Source organism: Mauremys mutica, chromosome 2, assembly GCF_020497125.1.
Source record: "Mauremys mutica isolate MM-2020 ecotype Southern chromosome 2, ASM2049712v1, whole genome shotgun sequence".
Lineage (NCBI taxonomy): Eukaryota > Metazoa > Chordata > Testudines > Geoemydidae > Mauremys > Mauremys mutica.
The window spans coordinates 282,937,529-282,956,138 of record NC_059073.1 but is presented as its reverse complement, the minus strand read 5'-3'; the positions used below and the strand labels follow the sequence as shown (position 1 = coordinate 282,956,138).

Sequence of the window (18,610 nt, the reverse complement as noted above, 5' to 3'; positions counted from 1 at the left end):
GGCGGTGCCGCACCAGTGAGTCTCGACCTTGCTACAGGGGTAAGAAGGGACTATTTCCCAGAAACTACATGGTTCTCTACAGTATTCCTGTGCCAACTGTTATTTTGGGGGACCCTGTATACCCGTTCCTAACTTGGATCATGAAGCCATACCCAAAATCAATGACCCACCCAGAAGGGAACTCACCTACAGACTGATTAGCTGCAGCATGGTTGTTGAGTGTGGGTTTGAGTGACTGAAAGCTCATTGGCTATGCCTGCACATCCATCTGAATGACAATATGGCCAATATGGTTCACGTAATCATGACATACTGTGTCCTTCACAATGTATGTGAGGGTAAAGGGGAATACTTCTGTACAGAGTGGTTATAGGACAGAACAGGTTTCCGAAGCTTGTACAGGCAGCCACCCTCATGCGCACAGTTCCTGGTCCCCTGTAAGGGTTTTTGGGTGTTAGCGGAGTGTCTTGTGCTGGGAGTCAAGCAGGCTGCTCCCAGTCAGTCGGAGGGAGGAAGGGTTGTATCCTCCACCTCAGCAGCAATCTGAGCAGCAGCTGGAGGAGGAGTAGCAGGAGGAGGACATGGTACCAGTTCCCAGAGAGGAGCCTCAGCCATAGTGGCAGTCAGGTCCTGAGTTCTTTCTGCCACTAGCTGAATGAGTGATTACATCTGGACATCATCCTGTTCCCTTTTGGCAATCTCCCATTCCTTCTGGGTGTACTGTTGTTCCCTGTGGCATGTGGATTCCTGCTGCAGAAACAGGTTCATTAGTGCCTCCTCCAGCTGAAGAGCCTGATCCTCCTCTGCTCTGAGGAACTCAAACTGCCTCTGCTTCCTCCTGTGTATGCCAATAAGCAGGTCCTCTGAGTCCATTTCCATCTGCCTCTGCCTCTGCTGCCTTTGGGTGCTGCTCCTTCTTTCCTGCAGGAACGGTTTCCCTCTCGGCAGCAGAGGGTCCTGTTAATTCAAACATAAAATAACATCATATATCTATTTTCCCTTGAAGGAAGCTAAGAAATCCCCCCCATGTAATTGTGCTGCTGAAGTCCACAATGTTGATACCTTTTATCAATTCAGGAAGTGACTGTTATGCTCCCCTTCATTCTCAGAAAACTTTTGCAGCCTCCAAGGAAGGAGCATAAGCTAATAATGGTAAGACACCTGTAGTAACATTTTTAAAAATTACAATGCTTCCAGGGGCTATGTTACCAGTTACTTTTTTCTTCTTTAAAGGCTGATCACCATTTGGAAAACATAGCAGTTTTCAAGGTATGGAATGGAAAAGAGAGGTGGCTTTCCAGTCCTGTGGAGGAGATCTGGCCATCTATACCAGAGAGATGTTACTGCTAATGAATACATCTCTACTTATTGCTGAATGGAGGGGTGTGGTTGGCTATGAAGTTGAACCAAGCACAGTTGCACAGCCTTTAAATCTGAAGAACCAGCTTAAATTTCAGCTAAACCAAACATTTGCTGAAATATGCTTACAGAACTAGAAGGCAATTCAAGAGGAAGGCATGGAAGAGGAAAAATGACCCACTAAGAATGGCTAACCGCCCCCTGCATCACCAGAAAATCCAGCTCCTGTGTCCAGTGAACAGCAGTGATAGGGACAGGGAAAGAAAGAGTTACACCACATTTTTATTTTGTTCCCTGAACTTTCCAATGAACACCACAAGCCACTCGCCTCTCCACTGCTAAGGGACTTGGCATTGTGTCTGTACAATCACCAGAGTGGAACCTTCACCCACTCCCACTTCTCCTGGGTTTTGCAGAGTGGCTTGGAGTGGGGAGAGGACAGACACCAGGGAGTGGGAATAGTACAAAATATTTTTAATTTTCACAGGGAGAAAAGACTGTGGGGATGTTCCTTGGATCACCTTTTTCTTCCCAGATATAAGGGGGCCTGCACCTAACACCCCGCACACCTTCCATGTGGCTCCTGTTCATAGGGGAATGGGAAAACAAGGGAGAGGGATGGGAGTAGGGGGCTGGAACTTTGAACAGTTGTGTTTTCTACAGCTGTCTTATCCCCAACCAGTCCCTCTTCAAACCCACCTCCCTCCCTCTCCCCCGGACTGCATGGCCCTGTAACTATTGTTGCCAGTGTGCTGGCTGAGAAATATGCAGGCACGGGCACAATGACAGTGCATTAATAATCTTTGTTATATCTTCCACTAGATGTGCAACAGTGGTTCATGGGAGTTCAATAAAATTTTAGGTGTCTCTTGTTCGAGTGACAGGGGCAGGGTGTCAGTAATGGAGCACCAGAACAAAAGGGGATATTGGTGGGAAGAGAGTTGGGGAGTCCATTGTAAAACTTAAAAGCCTCAGATTATGGTTCCTGCCCTGGCTCTGGGTCCTCCCTGGGTTCCTCAGGGTGGCTTGCTCAACTAGCTCCTCCAGACAGAGGTGCAGAATCATATACTCCTTTTCCTCCAGGTCTCCCAGAGCTTCCTCCACAGTCCCAGCTGCCTCCTCAGCCTGCCCCTCATCGGTGTACTGTTATCTGACGAGGCCAGCAGGTTTGAGGCGGTTGTCATGAGCCACTTCAGGCTCTGTCCTGGGAGCTCTGGAGAGCACCTGGTCCAGCTCATTGCAGCACAGGCTCAAAGGACAGTCCCTCCCTAAGTGGCTGTTCAAGTCCTTTACCTTTCAGTACAGGAGCCTCAGGTGCTTCATACGTTCCCAGCACTTGGCCAGAGTCCGGTGAATGCCTGCCTCCTCCACCTCCACGGAATCTTCTGGTATCCGTGAATGTTCCTGCCACTCCAGGTCCTGTCATGGAGGATAGTGTCTTGTGACCACATGTTGATCAGCACCCTTGTGTGCCTGGCAGACCAAGTGGCTGCTTTTGGAACATGATCAATGTTCACCTGTACTGATCAAAGTGGACTGGAAAACTCTTTTAAAGTGGACAGTGCAGCTCGCTACTACCACTGGCAACAAGGGACCAGGGACCTTTATACAATGGGTAAGGGTAAGGTTAAAAAGGGTTCAATGCACTGTGAGAATGGGCTACTGAAACTTGGGACTTTGTACATGCCCCTTGTCCCCATCCACACTACATTGTGGCACTTGTATGGGGCTAAGCCACATTAGAGGCTTGTGCATACCCAAACCCCTCATGAGTGCTAGCTTTCATTCACTGTAGTCTCCATCAGACATGTGCTTCAGGGGTTAAGATGTGGACAATCGTGGAGGGGGGTTATGGCACAACAACTCCAGATGACTGGAGGGTAGTTTTTTTAAAAAGGCTTCAGAAGTGATCCTGGCAGTTATAGGCCAGCAAGTCTAATGTCAGTATCAGGAAAATTGTTTGAAACTATAGCAAAGAACAGAATTATCAGATACACACATGAACACGATTGTTGGGGAACAGTCAACATGGTTTTTGTAAAAGGAAATCATGCCTCACCAATCTACTAGAATTCTTTGAGGTGGATCAACAAGCATGTGGACAAGGGGGATCCACTGGATATAGTGTACATAGATTTTCAGAAAGCCTTTGACAAGGTCCCTCACCAAAGGCTCTTAAGCAAAGTAAGCTGACATGGGATAAGAGGAAAGGCTCTCTCATGGAGATAGGAAACAAAGAATAGGAATAAATGGTCAGTTTTCAGAATGGAGAGAGGTAAATAGTGGTGTCCCCCATTGGTCTATACTGGGACCAGTACTGTTCAATATATAATATATGATCTCAAAAAAGCAATATTGAAATTGGAAAAGGTACAGAAAAGGGCAATAAAAATGTTCAGGGGTATGGAACAGCTTCCATATAAGGAGAAATTAATAAGACTGGGACTTTTCAGGTTGGAAAAAAGACGACTAAGAGGGGATATGATAGAGGTCTATAAAATCATGACTGGTGTGGAGAAAGTAAATAATTAAGTGTTAACTCCACATAACACAAGAATCAGGGGTCACTCAATGGAAATATTAGGGAGCAGGTTTAAAACAAACAATAGGAAGTATTTCTGCACACAATGCACAGTCAACCTGTGGAACTCTTTGCCAGAGGATGTTGTGGAGGCCAAGACTGTAACAGGGTTCAAATAAAAACTAGATAAGGTAATGGAGGATAGGTCCATCAATGGCTATTAGCCAGAATGGGCAGGGATGCAAAACCATGCTCTGAAGTGTCCCTAGCCTCTGTCAGAAGCTGGGAATGGGCGACAGGACTAATGATTACCTGTTCTGTTCATTCCCTCTGAAGCACCTGGCACTGGCCACTGTCGGAAGACAGGATACTGGGCTAGATGGACCAATAGTCTGACCCAGTATGGCTGTTCTTATGTTCTTAACAACACACATGGAGGTTTGTACAGTTCCTAGTGTAGACATAACCTATATTACAGCAACCTCTTCAGATGCGCTATTCAGGAATAGTACTGCTAAGAATGCCAATAGTGTTATGTGTGGGAAAGGGTTTCATTGAGCTGCCCTTGCAATGCCTGCAGGGAGTGGTAATTCTCCTTTGGCTGACTCTCGAGCTTTTACAGTTCCTGCATGCCATCCCAGCTGTGTATGTGGGCCACAGCAAAGGATAAAATCCCACCCCTTATCTTTTTCCTGCTAGCCTTAATTGGCTGAGTTTTCTTGCTGGTTGTATCCCCCCTTGTCCATTTCCAGGTTACGTATTTGGTTTGTTTAAATCTCATACGTTAATTCTGAGCAGTCCCTTTTGATGCCATGTTGACCTTTTATTTCTTGCATTCTTCTTTGTCAAACAAATTGTAGTTTCTTGTCCTTTAATTATAGTGTCTTTTAGAATGGATCATAAAGTTGTCTTCTGTACAATTAAACTCTGATGCTTCTTTGGCTGTATTTTTTGGGAGATATCTCATTTAATTATATTTACTTAAAATGTTTTAGTCCATTCTCTTCAATTGCATGTGCTACCATTATGAATGATATGCACTAGACCAGTGGTCCCCAACCTTTTCATCTGGCGGGCGCCAGATGAAGGACCGTGGCGGCGGTCAAGCATCCACTGAAATGCCGCCAAAATTCGGCGGCATTTCGGCAGTGATGCCTCTGGATGACGTCGCTTGTCGGTGGCAAGTGGCGTCATCCAGAGGCGTCGCCACCAAAATGCCGCCGAATTTCAGCGGCATTTCAGCAGATGCTTGACCGCCGGCCAGGATGCGGGTGCATTTCGCCCGCGGGCACCACATTGGGGACCCCTGCATTAGACTATGTGAGGGGGAAATTATTGCATGAGCACAAAGGAATATTTATGCTGGCAGACCAAGTGCCAGCTCCTGCAAAGGTCCCTAAGCCTCACTGACAAATGCATAGCTGGAAAACAGTCTGGTTCACCTGTGTGTATTGTTAAAACAAATGTTAAGTTTATAACAATGTATTTAGTGTTTAGACTTGATGAAATGCTTGTAGGAGGCTGCATGTATTGATCTTACTTATAACATCTGTATCCCATGGTATAAAGTTATGTTGAGTGCTTGCATTGTAAACTATGTAACCATGTAACTCACCAAACATGAAAGAAGAATTAATTAATGTAAAGTGCTGGTCCTGCACACAAGAAGGCCCATTGAAACCAAGTGAGCCATTGTGATACATCAAAGGACAAAGACTTTGTTGATCTGCCCCCCCCCCTCCCATGAAAAGGAGACAGGTGCCAACACTTGTCCTGTCAGTTTGAACTCCGAGGGAAGGAAATAAAAAGCCCTGACCAGAAGGAACTATCACTGTGCTGCTGGGAATTTGTAGAGGGCAATATTTCTAAGTGTAAGCAAGTGTAATCCCCGTGCTGCTTGGCTTCAGTTAGTTCTAGAGACATAGAAAGCTTGTATATTGCGGCAGTTTCTATTACCTTTTGGAACCTAAGACTGTAGCTGATTTGTTTTCATATGCTTACCTGCTTTAACCAAGTAAATAACTTCCTTATTTCTTTTTCCTATTTAATAAAACTTTAGTTAGTTTATTACAGGATTGGCTACAAGTGTTGTGTCTAGTGAGAGATCTAAGGTATAATTGACCTGGGGTAAGTGATTGGTCCTTTGGGACTGGGAGTAGCCTGAATATTGTTGTGATTTTTGGTGTACAGGATCATCTATCACAAAGGCAGGCTTGTCTGGGTGGCAAGATAGACGGGAGTGCCCAAGAGGACTGGCTGTGACTCCATGTTAAAGCTGTTATAGTGCTTGAGGAGTTCACACTTGATACTTGCTTAGTGAAGTCTAGTTATGGAACACAATTTGAAGTTTGTGCCCTGATTTGTAAGAGTCTGCCCTGAGGTTGGCACTCATGTTCATGAGCTACTCCAGACAGCTCGACAGTCATAGATTCATAGTCTTTGACTTGAGGGCCAAAAGGGATCCCTAGATCATCTAGTTTGACCTCCTGGATAACACAGGCCAGGATACAAGCTGCTGAAAGTTTGTTTTAAGAAAACAGTACTATATGTTGACTTACTTCACAATATGGAGACTGTAATTAACTATGTTTGTTTTAAAATACGTGTCACAACATTTATTTTGTGCCCACAGACCATCCGAACTTCTGGAAAGCCCTACATGATCTTTTTTCTGGTGGTCATCTTCCTGTGCTCATTTTATCTCTTCAACTTGATCCTGGCCGTAGTAACCATGGCATATGAAGAGCAAAACAATGCCACTCTTGCTAAAACACAGGCAAAGAAGAAATTGTGTCAGGAAGCTGAGGAACTACTAAGGAAAGAGCAGGTCTGTACTTTATTATGTACAGTACAGAATACACATCACATAAAACTCCTTTTCTTTCCCTTTTATTATGGAAATACAGTCATTGATTAAAACAAATACAGCTCATATCTTAGTCATAGTTTTTTTGTTTGTTTTCAAGAACAATGGTGGTAATTTCTCACACAACAACATATGCATTGGTGTGATAGAAGCATGGAACATCAGTCCAAACTATAATTAAATCTTTTAAAATTAAAGTAACACTTTCGAATCCAGTATACCTGATATTTTACCAGACAGTAATGGATTGCAGATATGTGGGTGTGTTCACAGAATTGTAGAACTGGAAAGGACCTCAAGAGGTCTTCTAGTCCAGTCCCCTGCACTCAAGTCAGGACTAAGTATTATCTAGACCAGGGATTGGCAACCTTTGGCATGTGGCCCATCGGGGAAATCCGCTGGTGGGCCAGGCTGCTTTGTTTACCTGCAGCATCTGCAGGTTCGGCTGATCGCAGCTCCCACTGGCCAAGGTTTGCCATTCCAGGCCAATGGGGGTTGCAGGAAGCAGCGTGGGCCGATGGATGTGCTGGCCACTGCTTCCCGCAGCCCCTATTTACCTGGAATGGTGAACCGCAGCCAGAGGGAGCTGCGATCAGCTGAACCTGCAGACGCTGCAGGTAAACAAACCAGCCCACCAGCGGATTTCCCTGATGGGCCGTGTGCCAAAGGTTGCCAATCTCTGATCTAGACCATCCCTGACAGGTGTTTGTCCAACCTCTCTCAAAAATCTCCAATGACAGAGAATCTACAACCTCCCTAGACAATTTGTTCAAGTGGTTAACCACCCCTGACAGGAGGTTTTCCTAATGTCCAACCTAAACTATCCTTGTTGCAAGTTAAGCCCATTCCTTCTTGTCCTCTCCTCAGAGGTTAAGGAGAACAATTTTTCTCCCTCCTCCTTGTAACAATCCTTTATGTACTTGAAAAGTGTTATCATGTCCTCCCTCAGTCTTCTCTTTTCCAGACTGAACAAACTCAGTTTTTTTCAGTCTCTCTTCATAGGTTATGTTTTGTGGACCTTCAATCTCTTCTGTTGCTCTTCTCTAGTCTTTCTCCAATTTGTCCACATCTTTCCTGAAATGTGCCCAGAAATGGACACAATACTCCAGCTGAGGCTTAATCAGTGCAGAGTAAAGCGGAATAAATACTTTTCGTGTCTCGCTTACAACACTCTTGCTAACATCCCAGAATGATGTTTGCTTTTTTTTCAAAGTGTTACACTGTTGACTCATATTTAGCTTGTGGTCCACTATGGCCCCCAGATCCTTTTCTGCAGTACTCCTTCCTAGGCAGTCATTTCCCATTTTCTATGTGTGCAACTGATTATTTCTTCCTAAGTGGAGTACTTTGCATTTGTCCTTATTGAATTTTATCCTATTTATTTCAGACCATTTCTCCAGTTTGTCCAGATCATTTTGAATTTTAATCCTATCCTCCAAAGCACTTGCAACCCCTCTCTACTTGGTATCATCAGCAAACTTTATAAATGTACTCTCTATGCCATTTATTAAACTATTGATGAAGATATTGAACAGAACCGGACCCAGAAATGATCCCTGCGGGACCCCACTAGATATGCCTTTCCAGCTTAATTGTGAATCACTGATAACTACTCTCTGGGAACAGTTTTCCAGCTAGTTATGCACCCACCTTATAATAGTTCCATCTAGGTTATATTTCCCTTATTTGTTTATGAGGTCATGCCAGACAATATCAAAAGCCTTACTAAAACCAAGATATACCACATCTACCACTTCCCTCCATCCACAAGGCTTGCTACCCTGTCAAAGAAAGTGATTGTTTTGTTTTGCCATGATTTATTCTTGACAAATCCATACTGACTGTTACTTATAACCTTATTGTCTTCTGGATGTTTGCAAACTGATTTCTTAATTATTTGCTCTTTCTGGGTACATACATTCCGTTGCACAGCTTCTCTCTTTATTCATTTCTCACAGGCTAATGCCTCCTATCAGTGGAATTTGGAAGTGGTCCAGTGTTGTTGCTAGAAGCCCCAGGACTAAGTTCCTCCCTTGAGTTCAGTCACCAGATTCTCTTTGCCTTGGTAGTGGAACAAACTAGTGGTTTAGTTTCTCCTAATCATTTTGTTTTAAAACCTTTATTTTTATTCATTTTTGTGCTGTTAAGATTTATAATCTTCCTCCTCCTCCTCCGGATTGGTTAAATAGCAGCATGGTGGTTTTAACCATATGGCTCTCCCACTGCAGTGCCTCCCTGCCAGACTCCTCTGCCCCAACTCAGCCATGTCAGAGCTGTCCTACAAACACCTGGCTTAAATCTAAGTAGTGTTCCCTATGTGAGGTAGCTCTACAGAGGTTGAATTACGCCCCACCTGTCTCCAGTCAGGGTACTGGGCTGAGGGTCAGATCATCATGTTCGATCCCCACCCAGCCCCGAGGAGCTGTGACTCCAACAGAGAAAAGCACAATCAGGAACTTCTGAGCTTTTGGGGGAGAGAGTCCAAGGATGAGGAGGAAACTATATGGACAGCTCAGGGGTAAGTCTTGCAAAAGACCAGGGCTGGAGGGGGGCAGGAAACCCTGAAAGGATTCAGAGTCCCCCCACACCTCCAACCATTCACATTCTAAAGTGGGTCCCCAGCTCCCTGGGGAAGGAAGCAGGGCTCCTGCATGGCACTACATTGTAAGTGAATTTATTATGCCTTATAACAATTTAATAAAATTTCTTGACCACTGATGAAAACAAGGGACTTAGTCTTAACATATCAACCAAGTTTTCCCTAGCACTTAAAGTCATCAGAATTTTTGATAGACAAAAATAAACTGTATAGTATCAGAATGCAAATCTACTGACATCTTAAATCACTTTAATTTCAATGATAGCTCCACTTTCTGAATAAAAATGTGAGGAAAATGCTCAGTTTTTATGACATTTACATTTTTGTAAATAAATTATCTCAAGTAGGGATGGGATGAATCTTTGATTAGATTAAAATATTCCCTCCTTTCCCCCATCAAAAAACCCCTTAACTTCCACAAACACTGAATGCCTAAAATAACTGCCCCCTCATTACCATAGGTTATGCTGTGGCCAATCAACAGTTCCCTCCTACTTGACTGGCTTCCTCTTATTACCCGATCTCTAATTCTGTAGTCCCAGCTCCTGTTTCTCTTCCCCAACACCGGCATTGCTCCTGCGTTCCAGGTGTTTACCTTCTTCCCTGCATCCGATCTATCCATTAATCTTTCAGTTTATAAAATGTACTTGCATGTGATAACATGGTATGTGATGAATCTTGGTAAGTATTTGAATATGTCCCATATGATGTTGCAGTTTATCTACCTGCTCCTCCCATTTCTTCAAGGAGGATGGGGATTTATATTCAGTGTTCTCCAAATACTAAATCCTAACTTCAGTATTCAACAAATACTGGGGGGAAAATGATTAATTCCATTCCTAGCCTAAAGTTATTTGATATGTTACAGTATATTCATGAAATAGTTCAGGCTACTGCCTAGCAAAGAATTGGTTTCCAATCAAATTTAAGTTTTCACACTTCCAGAATAATGATAAAATTATTGTTGTTAAATGAATGATTTCACAAGGAAGGTGTTTTCTGAATCATACTAGGTTTTATTTCAGAAATGCCCTTTGACTTCATATGACTTTTTGTTATTGCTAGTATTTTTACATCCATACAATAATGCAAGGTTGTGTTGGAATCCTTATTTAATATGATCCATTTACCTTATGCTCTATTATATTTGTATAGTAAACAACAGTTAACCACATCTGCCTCTTATTTTATATTATTTTCCTAACCAAAGGAGCAGATATCAGCAGACTCTGTAAGCAATCCAGTTCGAAGACAAAGGATAATGAGCGCAACCAATATTATTGCCAATGCCACAAGTAAGTCATTCTTCAGTGTTCTTTAATGCAAACTTAGTATAAGTTGATCTGAAAAATCAAATTGTTACAAATAAATAATCAATGTAATTTTAAAAATTAGTAGAGCATATATGGATGCTATGCTGTAAATAAAAATAAGTTTTAGTAAAACAGCTATTGTCATGTCACCTTCCTGTCAAGGCCTAAATATGGGACATTGTGTGACAGAGACCCAAAAGTGCTATGAGATTTATTCCAGTAGTGTAAATAAGTCATTATCTAACCTCAGTTTCATGATTATTTCTAATGTTAATAATTTTCAATAAGTGATGTAACATCAAATTTGAATTGGATGTAGGGACTAAAATGAGTGACATCCCTCAAAATAAGGTATAGTTGAGAGGTAGGATTCTTGTACTATTAAATAGCCATCAAAACTAGAGGTGTGAGAAGAAAAACTCCTTGTCAATTAAAATGGCGAAAAATAATGTGGAAAACATATACCCCCACAGTTCCACTTTACTTGTACATGGCACTGAACTGTTGTAGCTGACTTGAAAAAAGCCAGAAAGGGGAAAACCCAGGACAACTTTACTCTTGAATTCTTGGCAATGAAAATCAGACTCTGGGTTGCTTGGCATAAAAATGAGATTTCGTTATAAACATATGACATTCCTCTGACTTCAGATCTTCAAAACCCAGTTTGTTAGCCATTATTAATAATTTTAAATCATCACAAATAATAAACCTATGCCTCCACCTTCACTTGGATGCTTGGTGACCCCAGCATCGAGCTCACAGAACCTCTATCAGAGCTATATCGGTTGGGGCTGCACACATGCCTTCCAGCGACATCAGCATTCAACATCTGAGGGTATGTCTACACTGCTTGGATAGACATATACATGCTAGCTCTAATCAAATTAATTGTTGGCTGCTATCCCTCGATACAAGGATGATGTCTGCCGGGGGAAAAGTCATTGATGAGACTTAAGATGGCTGAGGAGTCCAATTCATGCTGTACAGGTGTTTCCACATATGTGACAGGTGGTTGCTTGGAGAAAGCACAACTGCTGGCCGGGATGCTGTACCCTTTCCTTCCTCCTTTGCCGTTTCTCAGACTCTTGAGCAATGCGATTCTGTTCAAAACGTGCTGAGGCTTGATGTATGATGTGACATCATTGTAGTCTATTGCCAGCCAGCTCTTCCCAATTTGTGGGGTCAATGCCTCCCTTCTTAAAATATACATTCAGGGTGCCCGTGTAGCATTTCCTCTGTCCTCCCTGGGTACTCTTATCATGACTAATTTGAGAAAAGAGGACTTGCTTCGGAAGATGAGTATCAGCCATCCACACACAATGACCAGCCCAGCAAAGTTGATGTTTCACAATCTTTGTCTCAACATTGGTGATGTTAGCTGCAGAGAGAACACTGGCATTGGTGCGACGATCTTCCCATTGGATACAGATAATCTTCCTAAGGCAGCACTGTTGGTACCATTCTAGATGCTTAAGAGGGCTTCGATATGTCACCCATGTATTGCACCCATAAAAAGAGTGGAGATGACTACTGCACTGTAGACAAGGATCTTAGTTTCCATCTGCAGATCTCTGTCAACAAAGACATAATGAAACAACTTTCTGAAGGATACGCTGGCACAACAGATCCTGTGTTTGATCTTTAAACCAAGTTTGGCTGTCTGGGAGAGGTGGCTACCAAGGTAAGGAAAGTGCTCAACATTTTCCAGGGGTTCACCATCAATGATAATTTGTGTGAGAAGGGGGGCAACTTGTGCTGGGGCAGGGTTGGTGGAGCACCTCAGTCTTCCCAATATTGAGGGAAAGTCCCAGGCTATCATAGGCTCCTGAGAAAAGATCTAGGGTGGATTGCAAGTCAGCCTCAGTGTGCGTGAGAATAGCACAGTCATCAGCATACTGTAATAACAGTCCTGGTGACTTTAGTTTTAGAATGAAGATGCTGCAGATTGAAGAGTTGTCCGTCCATGTGATACGATAATCCCAATTCCTGAAGAAAGGCAGTCACGAATAAGAATCAAGATTACAGCAAGATAGATGGAAAAAAGGGCGGAGGGCAATAACACAGCTTTGCTTAACCACCAGTATGGATGGTGAACAGGTCCATCTCCAACCCATTAGAGAGGATGATGGCAGCCATCCCATCATGAAGTAGCCTGAGAGCACAAATGTACTTCAGTGGACAACTGAACTTAGACAGCACCTTCCATAATGCTTCACAAATGATGGAATCAAAGGCCTTAGTTAGGTCAATAAATGCCATAAACAGTGGCTGGTGTTCTCTACGCTTCTCTTGGATCTGTCATGCAACATCTGTCATGTTGGTGGTGCCTGAAGACAATCTTAAACCACATTGGGATTCCAGAAGGACATCTTCATCAAGAGGGAGCTATAATCAAATTAATATTCTAAAAATAGCAGTGTGGCCATGGTAGCACAGGCAGCAGTTTAAGCTGGTTGTCGGAGTACAGTCTTTCTGAGGTCCTAATTATGTACTCAGGCATATACCCCAAGCCACTGCCCCTGCTTCTTTGGCCACACAAGATGGCATATGCATGTCTACTCAAGTTGAAAATTACACCTCCCACTTTAGTGTAGACATACCCTGAGTGTACTGAAGAGGGAGTGCAGTCCCCAACCACCTCAGTTCCTTCTCCCCTATGGGAAAGAACATTAGGAACCTCTCTCACTTCTACTGTTCAGTCTTTGCAGACATCTTTACCCATTTTTACTTGTAGTTTCTTAATTCAGTTAGTTTAATTTGGAAAGAAGAGTGGAAATTTTACCTCAGAATGCCTGAGGAGCCGATGCTAGCACCGATTATAAGATAGCACTCTTCCTCTTCCCCTCTACCTTGGAATTCTTATCACGCTATGCAACACTATTGTTCAAAAGACGGAACCGAGGTGGTTGGGGTCTGCACTGCCTCCTGTGCACATTGTCGTTGAACACTGGCATCACCAAGGGGCACTCATACAACCCCAAGAGACACAACTTTGGTAGAGCACAATGCCCAGGGCCCAAACTGTAGAATTATAAGTACAGAAATATGACTAATGAAAAACAGTACTTATCAGTAATTAATCTTTATTTTTCTAACCATGCACCTGAAAAGTCTCCCCTTAATACAGATACTGTAGCATCCTCAGAAAAGTTAACACAGATATGAAGAGGTGGGTGACTTCACCTGTATCCATAGATCTTTTAAAGTGACTGAATTAGCGGCTTGTGTAGAATGAGTGAGTGATTTGATTATAGACCATACTTTCTTGGTCATATGTGGAGGGATTAAAATAAATTCTCTGTGCTATGGTTGACTGAAATTCTTTTCTTGCCATATAATTCAGCATAAATTACTTAACTGTCCCTTTGTCCTCCTTCCCACTTAAACTGGAAGAGTCAAAACAGAAATGTCCTTCATGCTGGAATCGCTTTGCCCAAAAATATCTCATTTGGGACTGTTGCCCACTGTGGATACAACTCAAGGAGAAAGTGAAGCTTATAGTAATGGATCCATTTACTGACCTCACTGTCACTGTTTGCATTGTGGTGAATACCATCTTCATGGCACTAGAGCACCATAAAATGACAAAAGCTCTTAGGAACATGATTATTACAGGCAACAAAGTAAGTGAAATCTTATGCTCATTATAGACATGGCTAGTAACTGCCTATTATTAAGGTTGTCTGATACTTCCCATATAAGACCCTGTTTTCAGTTGCTTATAACTTGGTCAAATTAGCTGTTTAGACTGAAATTTTTTCATGTTGAGTGCCTGTCTCAGGCTGAAGGTTTTTTCGTTTTTTCATTTAATTAAGCATGCTCCAGTCTCTCACAGTTCCTAGTGCTGACCAGACTGTGCATGCATTTTCCCCACAGAATATCTGAACATGCTCCCTCCAACCCAGGATGTCATGACGGGGACAAGGGCAGTCATACCTAGTGGTTGGAGCAGGAGTTGGGAGGCAGACAGAATCAGGTACTGTGAGGTCAGAGTCAGAGACAGTGCCAATTCAGACTGGTGAATTCCTCCATCAGGTCAAGGGCGTGAACATGGGAGGCAAGCTCCCAAGTGTATTTTTGGCAGTTGTAAACTTGCCATTTCACCAGATAGTGCAAACAGCTGCATGTCTGTTGGGAATTGAGGATGGCATGCACTTCATATTTCTTGTGACTCTGGATTTCAGTCAAGGAGCGGGTTCTCGGTGTAGGGCTTCAGAAGGGAAATGGAAAACTGGGTGTATTTTGAGAGATTGGGGAAGCTGAAGTTTGAAGGTAACTGGGTTAATCTGCTGACATATTGGGAAGGATCCCCAGAACTGGTGGTCCAATTTGCGGGAAGGTCATTTGGTCTGGAGGTGTTTGGCGACAAGCCACACCTTCTGGCCTACCATAAAATACTGGAATTTTTTGCCGCTAATGGTCCACATGCATTTTGTAGGCCTTCTTCAACTCTTCTAGGTGGTTCTTGAGCACTTCCTGAATAAGATGGATCTGTTGGACCCAGCTGGTGGTGGCAGGGTTCAGGAAATCTATTGGTAATACTGGGTGGAAACGAAGATGGAACCCATAGTTAACGAAGAAGGGACTCCGACCCATAAAGGCATGGTCAGCATTGTAAGAAAATGTTGCCTATGGCAGGAGTATGGACCAGTTAGCTAGATGATAATTTACAAAGCACCTCAAGTACTGCTCCGGTCCTTGGTTCACTTGTTCAGTTTGTCCATCTATTTAGGGGTGGTATGCAGTGGAGATGTATATGTGGATGCCCAGGAGCCTGAATACTTCATGCCAGAAGCAAGAGGTGAACTATGGGTCTTGGTCAGAAACTATGTGGTCTAGGAATCCATAGAGTTCTACTGTGCAGTAGGAGTTGGGCAGTAGGAGTTGAGCAGTAGCCTCAGCAGAGGGCAGATGGTTGCAGGGGTGAAGTGGGCCATTGTGGTTAGGCAGTCCACAACCGTTATGACTAAGTATGGCCATCAGACACTGGGAGTTCCACAGTGAAGACTAGGCTGATGCAAACCAGGAGTCTCCAGGGTTACTAAGATGCCAATGGTTCTGGTTTGGTGCATCCTGGTACATGCAGACCACTTGTAGGAGTCCGTGTATGCTTGAACCTCAGCCCACATGTCGGGCCAACAGAAAAAATGGGCAACCATGTGGGAGTCTTCCGGTAGCCAGAGTGACCCACCATTGGAGTATCATAGCACAGCCATAGCACCTCCAGTCAGGGTTGCCCTGGGGGCAAATATATGTGCTCATCAAAGTATATTATTCCATCCTGCTGGGAACGGTGCATCTTAGCTCCCAGTGGCATTCCTTGGGCAAGTGGGTCTTCTTTGGAGGCGGTTCAGATGAGGAAGAGTAGGTCTCACTGAATTGTTACATTGGCAAAGTTACTGGACTTGAGGTGGTAGGAAGGCTTGGAAGTCAGTTTTTCACTTATCTGGTAGCATACCTACTTCTGCAATAGAACACTAGCTTTCCATTTCACTTTCCTGGGCAGTAGGTAATTGTAAACTCAAACCAAGAAAAGAACAAGGCCCACCTTAACTGCCTCTGGTTCAATGGGCTTTGCAGAGGTACTTGAGGTTCTTATGGTCAGTGAAGACCTGTACTGGATGCCAATCTCCCTCAAGGTGGGGATGCCATTCTTCAAATTCAGTTTTTATGGTGAGCAGCTCTCTCCAGTATTTCATAGTTCATCTCTGTGGGAGTAAGTTTTTGAGAATAAAATGCATAAGGGTGCAGAACTGACGGGGTCCAAGTCACTGTGATGGTACCGCTGCTAGGGCCACATTGGATACATCTGTTTCCACTATAAATGGACAAGTTGTGTGTGCCAGGACTGTGGCCATGGTAAAGACAGCCTTTAGCTTGGCAAAAGTGAGTTGGCCTTCGGGCAACCGAAAAAATTACACAGCTTTGCAGAGGAGGGAAGTCAAGGGAGATATTAATTGGGAGAAGTTAGTGATGAATCTCCTGTAAAATTTGCAAAGCCCAGGAAGCGCTTCAGTTCCCAGAGGGCCCAGGGTGCTGTCCAGTTGTAAGTGGTTTCCACCTTTTTCTGATCCATCTAGATTCCCTCCGGGGAGATGATGTACTCAAAAAATTCAATGGTGGCCTGTTCAAAGGTGCACTTTTCCAATTTGGTGTACAACCCACGTTTCTGTAGTCTCCCTGGGACAGACTGGATATGCTGGTAGTGCTGCTCCAGATTCTTGGAAAATACCAGAATATTGTTCAGGTACATAATCACATACTGATCCAGGATATCCCTGAACACATCGTTCATGAAATGTTGAAATGTTGCAGGGGCATTGGTTAAGCCAAACAGCATCACCAAGCATTCAAAATACCCATACTGAATACGAAAAGCAATCTTCCATTCATCCCTAGGCCTTATGTGCAATCAATTGTATGCTCCCTGAAGATCTAGTTTTATGAAGATCCTGGCAGTCCTCAGGCAGTCAAGCAATTTCAGAATTAGGGGTAAGGGGTACCGGTTATGAATAGTCACTTGATTCCCAGTCAGAGAGCACGATTGTCTACACAGAGACATAGTGACCCATCCTTCTTCACAAAGAGGACTGGTGCACCTGATGGAGAGGTAGATAGACAAATGAAGCCCTTGGCAAGGTTTTACTGGATATATCCATGGAGCATCTCTTGCTCTATGGAATATATCCATATGTAGGGCATCTTTGCCACAGGCTGTAGGTCTATCAGGCAGTTGTAGTCTCTCTGTGGGAGCAATGAGTCTGCATTTTTCTGTTTGAACACATCCAGGTAGTTGTAGTACTTGTCAGCGAGGCTGAGATTCTGGGCTGAATCTGTTCTCATATGGCTAGCCTCTGCCATCCAAGATTCTGCTTCTGAAGATCTCCTCTCATCCAGGGACCCCAGGTGTGGGTTGCTTGGGTGTTGGTTGTTCCTTGGAGGCACACTTTCTGACAGTATTCGAAGGAGAAGCTAATGCTCCCCCATCACCAGGAAATACAAGGGTCATACTATGCCAATTAAGGAATGCCAAGTATTAATGAGAAGTGGATCATATCTAAGCATATTGTTTCGCAGTGCCCTTCCACTACAGCCTCTAAGGGGACCATCTCTTGAGTCACTGGTCCCTATGATAGGGGCAACCCATCCATCTTCTCCACAAGGACCAGTGTGAGTTTCAGCTGGAGAGGGATCTGGAGGGTTTTGTCTTCCTCAGCATTTATAAAGTTAGCAGCAGCCCTGGAGTCTATCATTGGTAGTTGTGGGGAGATCTGCTGTGCCTGTCCCAAGACCTGCAACCAGAGTAGCAAATAGAAGTGCAGGGAGGCACCATAGTTCTCAGGCTAGGTTCTACTTGAGGGTGGGCCGGGGGGTGAGTGGTTCCAGAGCATGGAGCTCTGCTGGTCCATACTGGGCCTAGACTGGTCCATTTCCTGAGTTCTTCCAAGCTGAGAAGGAGGTAAGAAAATATCCTGGTCTCCTGCAGTAAAAAGAGTGGTTCAGCTGTTGTTGACACTCTCTCTTCCCTGGGGTCAGATGCCAGTGACCCAGGTGGACATGCATGGGTTTAGGACTCAGTTCTACAAGCCTCAGTGTGGAGAGCAGGCGTGAAGGTGTCGGGCTACCCCTCCTTTCCTCCTTCCGTTCATGCAATCGAAAATCAATGTGTAGGCATGGTCAATAAAGGTGCCTAGGCAGGTGGGATTTTTCATGCTGGCTAGTTAGTCTTTTACCTCATCATTGAGCCTCCACCGGAAATAATAAAGTTGGGCTGCCTCTTTCCATTCAACACCAGCCACAAGCCATTGGAAATGGGCAGTGCAGGAGGTGGCTGGCCCATGTCCCTGGCAAAGCTTCTGGAGGGCAGCCTCTGCAGAGTGGATGTAATGCAAATAATCAGAGATGGTTGTGAAAGCTTGCGAGTAGGCGTCCCAGTCAGAGAGCAAAGGGCT

At 44.0% G+C, this 18,610-nt stretch overlaps 1 protein-coding gene across 9 annotated transcripts in view; it reads left to right on the top strand.

Moving 5' to 3' along the window:
- The window catches only part of LOC123362874 (sodium channel protein type 5 subunit alpha-like), a 138,628-nt gene that overhangs the window by 54,807 nt on the left and 65,211 nt on the right, over positions 1–18,610 (top strand). For all 9 annotated transcript variants that reach the window (XM_045003414.1, XM_045003413.1, XM_045003417.1 and 6 more), the window contains 3 exons: positions 6,513–6,707; positions 10,556–10,640; positions 14,052–14,281. In XM_045003414.1, the coding sequence (XP_044859349.1) occupies positions 6,513–6,707; positions 10,556–10,640; positions 14,052–14,281 (510 nt within the window). The remainder of the gene's footprint in view (positions 1–6,512; positions 6,708–10,555; positions 10,641–14,051; positions 14,282–18,610) is intronic.